The 12625-nt window shown below is 35.8% G+C and overlaps 1 protein-coding gene across 1 annotated transcript in view; it reads right to left on the minus strand.

Moving 5' to 3' along the window:
• The window catches only part of PARPBP (PARP1 binding protein), an 81605-nt gene that overhangs the window by 14009 nt on the left and 54971 nt on the right, over window positions 1-12625 (minus strand). Inside the window, exons 6-7 of the mRNA XM_007449166.1 lie at window positions 4619-4802; window positions 1431-1609 (exon numbers count right to left, since the gene is read on the minus strand). Of these exons, the coding sequence (XP_007449228.1) occupies window positions 1431-1609; window positions 4619-4802 (363 nt within the window). The remainder of the gene's footprint in view (window positions 1-1430; window positions 1610-4618; window positions 4803-12625) is intronic.

The following is a 12625-nucleotide window of genomic DNA, read 5'->3' on the forward strand; positions in this document are numbered from 1 at the left end:
ACCCAATGCAGCCAAAAATAAATAAATTAAATAAATAAATTTATTTTTTATAAAAGGAATAAAGGATAGTCTATTCTAAGAAAGACTAGTTTATAACCCTACACTGACTTACAATCATATACATTGTCCTTAATTTTATCATTTCAATGCAGACCATTAAAAATATACTTTACCATGGACTGGTACTTGTCTGCACAATGACAATTGAAAATGCTAAGGTAAATATAAACGTGTTTGGCCACATAATTGAGTATAGAAAAATACCTCTTTAAAATGTATGTGGGGATTAATTTTATTTAGAAAATCCTACAAACACAAAATAACTTTCTCTAAGAAAATGACAGAATTCAATCTAAGAGAAAATCTAAATCATTTATATTTCTACCTAAAAGCAAACTTTGTTAAACAGAAGTAAGTTGACAGGAGGAAAAAAACAAAGGTTCATTTTCTTTATACTCTTTTCTGGGATTCCAGCACAGGGTATAAGTAAATCATTGATAAAATAAATTTTCATTGCAAAGGAATTAGAAGACAACACTGCATGATAGAGCATTATAAAGTTTCTCTTTTAAGAGAAAAGATAGTGAAGCACAGGAGAGAGAGAGAGAAGGTAAAGCAATCATAGATAGATATGAACAATTTTAGACTAAAATCAGATTTCTAGAAAGTAGCTCAAGCAGAAAATAGAAAAGATCAAACAGGACAATTTTGTAAAAATCCTCCACAATGTAATAATACAATTTTAAACCATTATTCTAAAATTTTAAATGTTTCTATAAATGAATGTTCATTAATTAAAAATATCACCAACTCAGTGTTTGACCGAACTGTTGTTAAAACTGGTGAGTATCAATGTCTTGCACAGAATACCAACAGTAATTTAGTATTTCCTTCATAATGCGATGAAGAACAAGTAAATGTCAATTCCAGTGTAAGTCTGGTGTATACCAACTCTCCTATTCTCAAGCAAAATAGCACAATATTTGGAGCAGAGACCTCAGGTTCTGGAGAAAGACACCTTTGCTGCTTGCCAACTTAGACAAATTGCTTGCTATCTCTCTCAAGTCTCTAATTCTTCACTTATAAACTGGGGAGACTATTAAAAGAGACTGCTGTGAGGGCTGATATAAGTGAAAGCATTTAGCAAAGTTTTTGACACAAATATCTATGCAAATATTTCCAAAGCAAAAAACAAGAACAAAAAACACCAGTCATACTCGCACAGAATACTACTTTTATATATAACTCCCTCACATTCAAATGTTCAATCTCCCTTTAACTAACTTTTATTTTTTCTCTTCATACTTTTCTGTAGTTCCCAAGTTTCCTAACCATAGCATGTATTTCTTTTATAACAAATGAGGTGTTTTTTTCAAAAATTTCCTTTATAGACTTAATATTCACATACATATAACTTCCACATTACTTACCTAAAAAGTGTAAGAATAGAAGTTCCATTATGATGAATTGTGTTTTCATCGTCATATAAAAGCTCTGCTTTGTTTTTGGTAGGAGCACTGGCTGCTTCTTCATCCAAAAGAACTAGTAAAGTTTTCACAGTATCTCTGCCACAGTATGCAGTGCCATGGTTTATGGCATGAGATTTTGGCTAGAAAAGGAAACAATTTCAAATAAATGTAATAATCACCCCAGCTCAGTCAATCAGCCACTCTTTTCCATTTCATGTGCTATTGTTCTTCCTCTTCTATTAAGCTATAAAAAAATCAGCCACGAGACGTGGCTCTAAGGCATGTGAATATTTATCCCTCAAGCCATAATATAATCAATCTTATGAACTTCCAGAAGCACAAAAAATATAGAAAATAGTATCATCAAAGGAAGACATTAGATTTTGGTCAAAATAACATTAGTCCTTAAGTCAGAAAGTTTAGCTACAATCTATGTGATCTCAGCCTCGTGACTTAACCTCTTTGTATACTGATATTTTTTCTCTCTTATACCAGAAGTGAGATTCTGGTGATCTGAATACCAACCCCCCAGATGGCTGTAAAGATCTACTCAAATGCAAAAATAAAAAAACCAGTTGACCTTCATTCATTCAGTAATCACCCATAAGCACATACTAAGTCCCAAGAATTGCATTTGAAGCTAAGGCTACAAAGGTAATAACTAGTGTCTCAAGGAACCCGTAGGCTCTTTTATAAAATAAATAAGTAACCAATAATGGCATTACAGAGTGCTAAGTGTTATTTCCTTTTTTAAAATATATGTATTCATTCATTCATTCATTTATTTATTTATTTATTTTTGGCTGCATTGGGTGTTCGTTGCTGTGTGCAGGCTTTCTCTAGTTGCAGCGAGTGGGGGCTACTCTTCGTTGGAGTGCGCAGGCTTCTCTTGTTGTGGAGCACCGGCTCTAGGCGTGCCAGCTTCAGTAGTTGTGGCACACAGGCTTAGTTGCTCCACGGCATGTGGGATCTTTGCAGACCAGGGATCGAACTCGTGTCCCCTGCATTGGCAGGCGGATTCTTAACCATTGCACCACCAGGGAAGTCCCTTAAGTGCTACTTCGAAGAGAATGTATAAATTGTGCAGTGGGAGCACACCCAAAGGTCATGATCAATTTACCCTGGGATCAAGGATGGCTTCACAGAGGAGACACAAAAGGGTAAGAGAGAACATGGTATTTTCAGAGACTACATGGCATGAAATGGCTGAAGATCAGTGTAACAGACAGGGAGTCATGTGAGATGAGTCTGGGAAAGCATTGTATATCAGAAAAATAAGTTATAAGTCAATCTGTGACAAGGTTAAAATCTCTTCCTTTATTAAGCAAGGAAATAAAATGATACTATTTACATTTTAGAAAAATGACAGCAATGATGGAAATGTGTAAAACATTTATATTCCAGGGTAAGACTGTTATTAAATCTGGAGACAGGACCACAAATTAAGAGACTGTAATAGTCCAGCTCAGAAATGAAGAAGGTAGTAGCAGTGAACTAAAATAGTAGCTGTGGAGATAAAGAAAAAGCAGACTAAAAGGGGAGAGCTGGAAAAACTTAGTAACTAGATAGAAGAATAGGGAAAATATATGATAAGATAATATTACACATAGACCCATGTAAGAACAAACTCTGATGGCATTTCTGGCAGGGTTCATACCAACTAACCAGTTGTATGTGCTGTATACCTCTGGGAAAGTTGCTTAACCTCACTGTGCTTCAGTTAAATCATTGGTAAAATAGGGATGATGATAGTGCCTAACCCATAGGGTTGTTGGACATTGTGCTTAAATATCAGAGTCGCCCTTTTGAGGACATCTGTTATAGTTGTACCACTTTCCTCAGGTTTCATCAACATGGTCTTGGCCTCCTTTCTCTACTTGGCTGATTCAGGCTACCAAGTGAACTGTAATGTATAGCTACACCAGAATTTTAACAAATTGCCTATCACAATCTAGTGCTTGACATATATTTTTCATTAGTACCAGAGAAGTCCATACTGTTTAATACTAACTTCATTGAGAATTACTGATTCGTATTTTTCAAAGATGTCTAATTTGGTTGAAAACATAAAATTAAGAACCAGGTTGTCTGCATCTTTATTTCTTGTGACAGGAAATGGGAGAGATTGGGTGCTCTTAATTATCTGAGCTGTGACAGTTCCTGATTTATACTTACAATAAAACCTGGTTGTCATTTGAGCCAAGCTGTCATAGGAAGTGTTAACACACATGAAATATGTGGGGAAATAACTCAGAATCTCCCCCATGTCCCGCCTTCAAGTTAAACTAAAAACACGCATTGTTATAGAAAATAGCTAAAAATAGTGCCCGAGGGCTGCAGAAAAATAAGTGAATCATAAAAATTAAGCAAAAGTCTTTCTTTATACATGGGCTATCACAATTATACCTAATAAAAAGGGGATTTTGTTACCTGAACAATTAAACTACAACAAATGAATTACTATAACACGTACTCCAAAATTCTGTACTAGAACTAAAAACATGGTAGTCAATTTCTCCTATAAACTATAGTTTTAATACCTTATAATGTCGGACTATCTATGTAAGAAAAACAAGAAAGAGGTAAATTTTCTGGAATATATAATTAAACAATTACTAAGCATAGGAAAAATTCCTAATGTCTGCAGTAATCTGGCAATGGAGGTAGTAAATAAGAGATCATGGAAATAGAAAAATTCTATAAAAGAAAAATAAACTGCTGAGTAGAAACTATTTCTGCTGTTGTTCTGTGGAGTGCCTAGTACTGGGGTCATAACCCCAGAGACACCAGACTCTATTTTATACCTGATTAAATGGGAAAATAATTGTTTTATAAAAATAATTATTGAAAAATATGACAAAACACCTTAATATCCATCAAGAACTATAAATTTCTAGTGCTACAAGGGATACTGAAGATTATCCAATGTGCTTCTTTAACAAACAGAGACAATTTGGCCCATAGAGGTTATGATTTACCCAAGTCGAACATAATCCTGCATAATCTATTGAGAAACTTATATTTTCAACATCTTATAACAGAGGAAACACATTCTTCTGACTTAAGTAGCAATTGTAAACCATTTCTACAGCAAGTAGAAGATATAATGTTTTGTACAGAAGGATAATGAAAAATAAAAACCTCATTACCCGTGCAGGACTGATGTCAGTGGTACTAAAAGCTAAGTCTCCTTGTTGAGAATTGATAATACTTTTAATCCTCAAATCCAAATCTTGAGCAACTTCCTCTATTGCTTTATAAAAAGGATCCCTGCTGTTCTGGCCTTTAATCAGCTGCATCTTTATCACTGAGATTATCCGACCCCCTGCAATACTGAAAATAGAAATAAGATCACTTTTATAATAGTATGAGAAATGTCAATATGCTTATAAGCTTGAAAATATAATTCTCAGAGTTAATCAACACTTTTCAAAGAATATGGCTTTAATCTTAGAAATCAAACAGTAACATATTTAAGAAAAGGATGAGAACCACTAGAAACAAAATTTAAAAGTTTTTCTAAAAGCATGTTATTTCAGTAAGGTAAGTTACTTCTTACTTGATTTGAAAGCTAGGGGAAATAATTTAGTTATATATGATATATGATAAAAGATTCAGATGCAGTTATATACATGCAATATACTTAAAATACATACCTTTAGGTACAACTAAGATAACACAAACTACCTCTCAGTGAAAACCTAAAACCCTACATAACTTAATCTTTTTTTTTTTACATCTTTATTGGAGTATAATTGCTTTAAAATGGTGTGTTAGTTTCTGCTTTATAACAAAGTTTATCAGCTATACATACACATATATCCCCATATCTCTTCCCTCTTGCATCTCCCACACTCCCTATCCCACCCTTCTAGGTGGTCACAAAGCACCGAGCTCATCTCGCTGTGCTAGGCGGCTGCTTCCCACTAGCTATCAATTTTACATTTGGTAGTGTGTATATGTCCATGCCACTCTCTCACTTCATCCCAGCTTACCCTTCCCGCTCCCTGTGTCCTCAAGTCTATCCTCTATGTCTGCGTCTTTATTCCTCTCCTGCCCCTAGGTTCTTCAGAACCTTTTTTTTTTTCTTTAGATTCCATATATATGTGTTAGCATAAGGCATTTTTTTTCTCTTTCTCACTTACTTCACTCTGTATGACAGACTCTAGGTCCATCTACCTCACTACAAGTAACTCAGTTTCGTTTCTTTTTATGGCTGAGTAATATTCCATTGTATATATGTGAAACATCTTCTTTATCCATTCATCTGTCGATGGACACTTAGGTTGCTTCCATGTCCTGGCTATTGTAAATAGAGCTGCAATGAACATTGTGGTACATGACTCTTTTTGAATTATGGTTTTCTCAGGGTATATGCCCAGTAGTGGGACTGCTGGGTCATATGGTAGCTCTATCTTTAGTTTTTTAAGGAACCTCCATACTGTTCTCCATAGTGGCTGAACCAATTCACATTCCCACCAACAGTGCAAGAGGGTTCCCTTTTCTCCACACCCTCTCCAGCATTTATTGTTTCGAGATTTTTTGATGATGGCCATTCTGACTGGTGTGAGGTGATACCTCATTGTAGTTTTGATTTGCATTTCTCTAATGAGTAGTGATGTGGAGCATCCTTTCATGTGTTTGTTGGCAATCTGTATGTCTTCTTTGGAGAAATGTCTATTTAGGTCTTATGCCCATTTTTGGATTGCATTGTTTGTTTTTTTGATATTGAGCTGCATGAGCTGCTTGTAAATTTTAGAGATTTATTCTTTGTCAGTTGCTTCATTTGCAAATATTTTCTCCCATTCTGAGGGTTGTCTTTTCATCTTGTTTATGGTTTCCTTTGCTGTGCAAAAGCTTTTAAGTTTCATTAGGTCCCAGTTGTTTATTTTTGTTTTTAGTTCCATTTCTCTAGGAGGAGGGTCAAAAAGGATCTTGCTGTGATTTATGTCATAGAGTGTTCTGCCTATGTTTTCCTCTAGGAGTTTTATAGTGTCGGGCCTTACATTTAGGTCTTTAATCCTTTTTGAGTTTATTTTTGTGTATGGTGTTAGGGAGTGTTCTAATTTCATTCTTTTACATGTAGCTGTCCAGTTTTCCCAGCACCACTTATTGAAGAGACTGTCTTAGCAATGAATTTGGTAAAGTAGCAGTATACAAAATTAATGCACAGAAATCTCTAGCATTCCTGTACACTAATGATAAGGTTACATAACTTAATCTTTAAACCAATTCAATAAGTATTATTACCCATAAATTATAGATGAAAAAATTGAGTCTCAAAAAGGTTTAATAGCTTGTCCAAGAACACACAGTGTTTGTTCTCAGCTAGGAAGAAGGTAGTAAGGAAGGAGACTGACCTTAAATACATGATATTGCACTCTAACATGAGAAGGGTTATTATATGGAAGAGGAAATTAAACTAGTTAATACTAATCTAAAGGAAACCAGAGACTGGACCAATTATGGCCAACAGACAAGTATTTTTGCAAACATGAAATCAATTGTTTTGTTATACTGAACCTGAACCTCAATGAATCTGGGTTGCAGTTCTGCTCTAGAAGGCTGACCTAAAACCAATGTTAGAAGGAGGAAGGATTTTGGTCCATTACAAAGAAGACATTAAAGGTGTCCAACAATAAAAGAGGGCTCTTTTTTGAAGTTAAGAGATCTCCATCTCTAGAGGTATCCCTGGAAAGGCTGCACAGTGTCTAATGAGAAGGTGGTGTGGTCTGGCTATGGAGTCAGAAAACCTAAGCACACATCACAACTCCCTCACTTTCTACCTTGAATATGCTATTTAACCTCTCTGTGACTTTTATAGTAGCATAAAGGAAATTATGAATAGTTCTCATCCTCACTGCCTTATTGCCAGGCTTTATGTTTTAGGAAAGAAGCCAGGTTCCCTAACAACACTGGAAACATGACCGTTCACATACAAATAGCTTGTCCAAATAGAGAAGGAAAGTTAGAAGAAAACTGCAGAGAGTGCATTACATCAGTATCTTCCAAATTTGCCTGATCATCAGAATCATACTCAGCATTTGTTTAAAATATCAGCTCCAGTGAGTACACCTCCACCTGGAGGGCAGGCCGGCTCTAAAAGGGAGAAGGAGGCTGAGGGAACCATACACAGTTCTTTTAATCTTACCAGTTATGAGTCGGGGAGAATGAATGAAAGGTAGACAGAGAAATGTGGTGTTTTCTGGAGGAAGTTCCTCCACATGGACACATGAAGCCAGAGAAAAAGGAGGTCCCCTCACTAATAAATGGGTCTAAAATATAGGAGGTGTAATGCAAATACTAACAATGTAACTGGTTAATATCTGAAAGGGAGATTAGTAGATTAGTCTCTGCTGATACAAAGAACTCACTCAATGATTTGCTAATTTCAGTGCACTGTTGTCCTTCTTAGGGGTATAGGGGCTCACCTATATGTCATCTGCTGAGCTTGATGTGGATTATGGCCAAACAGCCCTTTGTTAGAGTCTGGCCAGAGCACATATAATAAAAAGGGCCTGATTCTTGAAAAATAAAAAATAAGTAAAAAATAGAAAATAAAATAGAATAAAATAAAATATCAGCTCCAGATCCCATCTTACTGAATCACAATCTCCAGACAAGGATACTAAATAGCTGCATTTCTTTTGAAGATATCACAGGTGATTCTTATGACTAGACAAGCTTGGGAAACATTTCATGAAAAAATTAGCTCCCTGAGAAAGGAACCATATTTTACTAATCATCATACTAACTTGGCACACGGAAGAAATAATTGATATCGCTATTGAATAAATGACCGCTATCACACATAAGAGTGTGAAGTTTTTACTTGTAAGATTAAAAGACATATATTTTACTATTTTTCATATTATTATTATTTGCAGTAGAAACGCACTTAGAGAGTTTCAGCTTACACTATGGCAGACTAATTACTCTAGGGGAACATTCCACTAAGCTTGGTAAGAATCGGGGGAAATCTCCAAGTACCACCCAATTTCTTCCCTAAAAAAGTGACAAAAGCTGGAATGGAAAGTTGGAAGCTGTGAGTGGTAAGCAGGATGAATGGGGGTTTTCCTGAGGACAAAAATCTCTAGTAGCAATATGATCAGGATGCAAACCCTGAGTGGGAGAGAGATTTCCACACTGAGTCTGAACCTTCCAAGGGGGAAGGTAGCTAGTATGGCTTTTATTAGATTTATTCTATGTATTTTATATTTTTGAAGTTCTTTTAAAAAAACATTTTTCTATTTGGTTATGACGTAGAAATACAATTGCTTTTTTTAATTGATCTGTGCTCAGCAACACTGTTAAACTCTACCATTAATTTCAATAATTTGCCTTTAGATTCTTAGAGTTTTCTACATACACAATCATATTATCACTAAATAGAGTTTTATTTCTTCCTTCTCAATTGTTACATCTCATATTTCTTTTTCTTGCCTTACAACACTGAATTGGACATCCAATATTACACTGAAAAGAAATAAGAACAGGAACTCTTGTCTTGTTCTAAATCTTAAATAATGTTCTAAAACATTTTACCAAGTAGGTTTTCATAGAAACCCTATATCAAGTTAAAGCTCTCATTCTTAGTTCATTTTATGCTGAAAGGGTAGTAGCCCTACAGGTTGGGTATGTCCCAACAGACACCTCACCTTGGGCAGTCCCTGGGCTTTGTCCCCTGCTCCCTCAGACATTAGTGACTATAAGAACAGACCCTCCAGATCACCAAATTCAGCAAGTTCTTTCAAAATAAAAGCTGGCTTCCCTTCTTGACTTCCCTCTCTGACTTTCTTCCATCCCCCAGTTTATGGCCTATTTTCATTACATTCACCTACTCATCAATGCATTTAAGTACTTTATAAATATGTTGTCCAGCAGTATTAATTATTTTCAATGGAAGGGTCAATCAAGGGACCTAGGCTGCTATACATCTGTAATCAGAAGTCTGAACGGACTCTGTTCATTTTATGTAAACAGGCACTCTTTTCCAACTGGCTTTTTCTTAATTTTCAATTAAAAACAGAAAATAATTGGATAAAATGTAGCCAAAATGAAAACATAGTTAACACTATGTGCTTTTTCTGGGAAGTAATCTCTAATGGAAGAGTTTTGGAAAAGATTCAGAAGGATAATCAAATATGAAAGTGTCACAGTATCAGTTATAAGAACAAAAAAGAAAATAAAAAGCTTTCAGTACTATTAAAGGTAAAAGTCACCTTTGCCCTCTTTTCCCATTCCTTCTACAAGAACAAATATTCTAAATTTTAAAGATGATATAATCCCCTGAATGAACTGTATTTAGGAAAAATTCATAAGATTTGTATTTCAGTTGCTTGCCAAGCTCAGCATTTTGACCCTTAGCAAAATACCGCAAACACCAGTGCTATGACTAGTCTGTTGCTATACGTTCACTATAAGAGCCAACATTAGCTCTTCAAATACTTGCTCAGCAACATAGCATAATTCAAATTCTTGCCTCTAGAGCCTAGAAACTCCTGAAGTTTTAATCCAAATGATGCCAGGACATTTGTCATAGGCACTGGGGATAAAAAATGAATAAAAGATTTCTTTTTAAGAGGTCACGATTGATCAGTTGATACAATGAGATACCAAAGGTATAGAGGGGATTTAAGTGGGGAGGTAAGAGAAGAAGGAGGTCTTCAGGAAAGCATCCCAGAAGATATGACTACTCTGGATAAACATTAATAGAAGAATTTAGGTGAGACAGAGGTTAACTGAAGTTCCTGACTGCTAAATGCATCACATTAAAGCTCTGGGGCAGAAACAGAAAAATGAAGCTAGTGAGGAAAAACACAATTAAATCCCCAAGACTCAATCAAAACACAGTGACTGAAAGAGAACAATAAGCAATAATACAAATAATGGGTAATATTTTAATGAATTATTGACTATCTTTACTATATAGAATGACTTGTCTTTTCCCTACCATCTTTAAGAATTTGATAAATATTTGCTAAATAAATTGTATCTTTAAAAATTAAATGTGATTAAAGGTACTACATGAAATATATCAAAAATGATTCTGAAATATTTTAAAATGAGAAATGTAACACTAGGATTCTGGACTGGATAATTTCAGCTAGACTTAACATTCTATAAATGCATAATATTTAGTCCAATAAATATAATGCAGGTGTGTACTAAAAAGTTGTTATGTAATAAAATTGAAATACAGAATTTTAAACATTTGAACAACAGGGTACTAACTAATTTATGTAACCTGAAACTCCTAATTTAAGATGTTTTTCAGGTGAAAGTACAGTATGTATTTTATGGTGGCACCTACTGGCAAAGTGTAGAAATGCAGCCATACTACAGCTAAGATGGTCTGATGAAAAGCTGGCAGCAGAGAGGTAAGTGTGATTTGGATTCCTCCCCTGTCTGTCTATTCCCCACCATTCCTTGGACTCAAAGATTATTGTGATTCCCTACCACCACCACCACCCTATTATAAGACAATTAGTACAAACTTACACTCAGCTACAAGGGTTAAATACATTTTTATCTCTGAGTTTTAAGGTTGAGGGACAGAGGCCAGGATGAGATACAATCAGGAGGTAGAGAGTATAGAATTTGTACACCATACTGAGGTTTCTGGATTTTTATCCTGTACCTAATATGGAATCATTGAAGGGTTTTAATTATGGTGGTAACATCTGCTGTTTTGAAAAGACCACTGACAGCAGTGAGCACAACAAGACTGGAGGCAGAATGAACAACTTGGAGATAAGTAAAAAAAAGTCCAGGCAAGAAAGGACGAAAGTCTGAAAACAGACTTTCCATAAAAAATGGAAATAAGATAGTAGCTACAGGAATAGAGATAAAGAATATCAAAAATGTTAAGTAAGAAGAATTGATGGATCTCAGTGAATGAAGGGACAGAGAAAGGGAGAATGGACTTGAGGACATGGAGAGGGGGAAGGGTAAGCTGGGACAAAGTGAGAGAGTGGCATGGACATATATACACTACCAAATGTAAAATAGCTAGTGGGAAGCAGCCGCATAGCACAGGGAGATCAGTTCAGTGCTTCGCGACAACCTAGAGAGGTGGGATATGGAGGATGGGAGGGAGGTTCAAGAGGGAGGGGACCAGTCAGAATGGCCATCATCAAAAAATCTAGAAACAATAAATGCTGGAGAGGGTGTGGAGAAAATGGAACACTCTTGCACTGCTGGTGGGAATGTGAATTGGTTCAGCCACTATGGAGAACAGTATGGAGGTTCCTTAAAAAACTACAAATAGAACTACCATATGACCCAGCAATCCCACTACTAGGTATATACCCTGAGGAAACCAGAATTCAGAAAGAGTCATGTACCAAAATGTTCATTGCAGCTCTATTTACAATAGCCCGGAGATGGAAACAACCTAAGTGCCCATCATCGGATGAATGGATAAAGAAGATGTGGCACATATATACAATGGAATATTACTCAGCCATAAAAAGAAACGAAATTGAGCTATTTGTAATGAGGTGGATAGACCTAGAGTCTGTCATACAGAGTGAAGTAAGTCAGAAAGAGAAAGACAAATACCGTATGCTAACACATATATATGGAATTTAAGAAAAAAAAAATGTTATGAAGAACCTAGGGGTAAAACAGGAATAAAGACAGAGACCTACTGGAGAACAGACTTGAGGATATGGGGAGGGGGAAGGGTGAGGTGTGTTAGGGCGAGAGAGAGACATGGACATATATATACTCAGCCGCATGGCACAGGGATACCGGCTCGGTTCTCTGTGGCTGCCTAGAGGGGTGGGATGGGGAGGGTGGGAGGGAGGGAGACAAAGAGGGAGGAGATATGGGAACATATGTATATGTATAGCTGATTCACTCTGTTATAAAGCAGAAACTAACACACCACTGTAAAGCAATTATACCCCAATAAAGATGTTAAAAAAAAAAAAAAGAAGGAGGGGATATGGGGATATAGGTATGCATATGGCTGATTCATTTTGTTGTACAACAGAAACTAACACAATACTGTGAAGCAATTATACTCCAATAAAGATGTACTAAAATAATAATAATAAAAAGATATGTTCCAAATTTCTGCTTGGGCAGCTGGAGGCAGAAAGGCTTCAAGCTGGGTACTTTGGGATGAGGTACCCATCAAGCAAGTACGG

The sequence above is a fragment of the Lipotes vexillifer genome, unplaced genomic scaffold, assembly GCF_000442215.2.
Source record: "Lipotes vexillifer unplaced genomic scaffold, Lipotes_vexillifer_v1.1 scaffold89, whole genome shotgun sequence".
Lineage (NCBI taxonomy): Eukaryota > Metazoa > Chordata > Mammalia > Artiodactyla > Lipotidae > Lipotes > Lipotes vexillifer.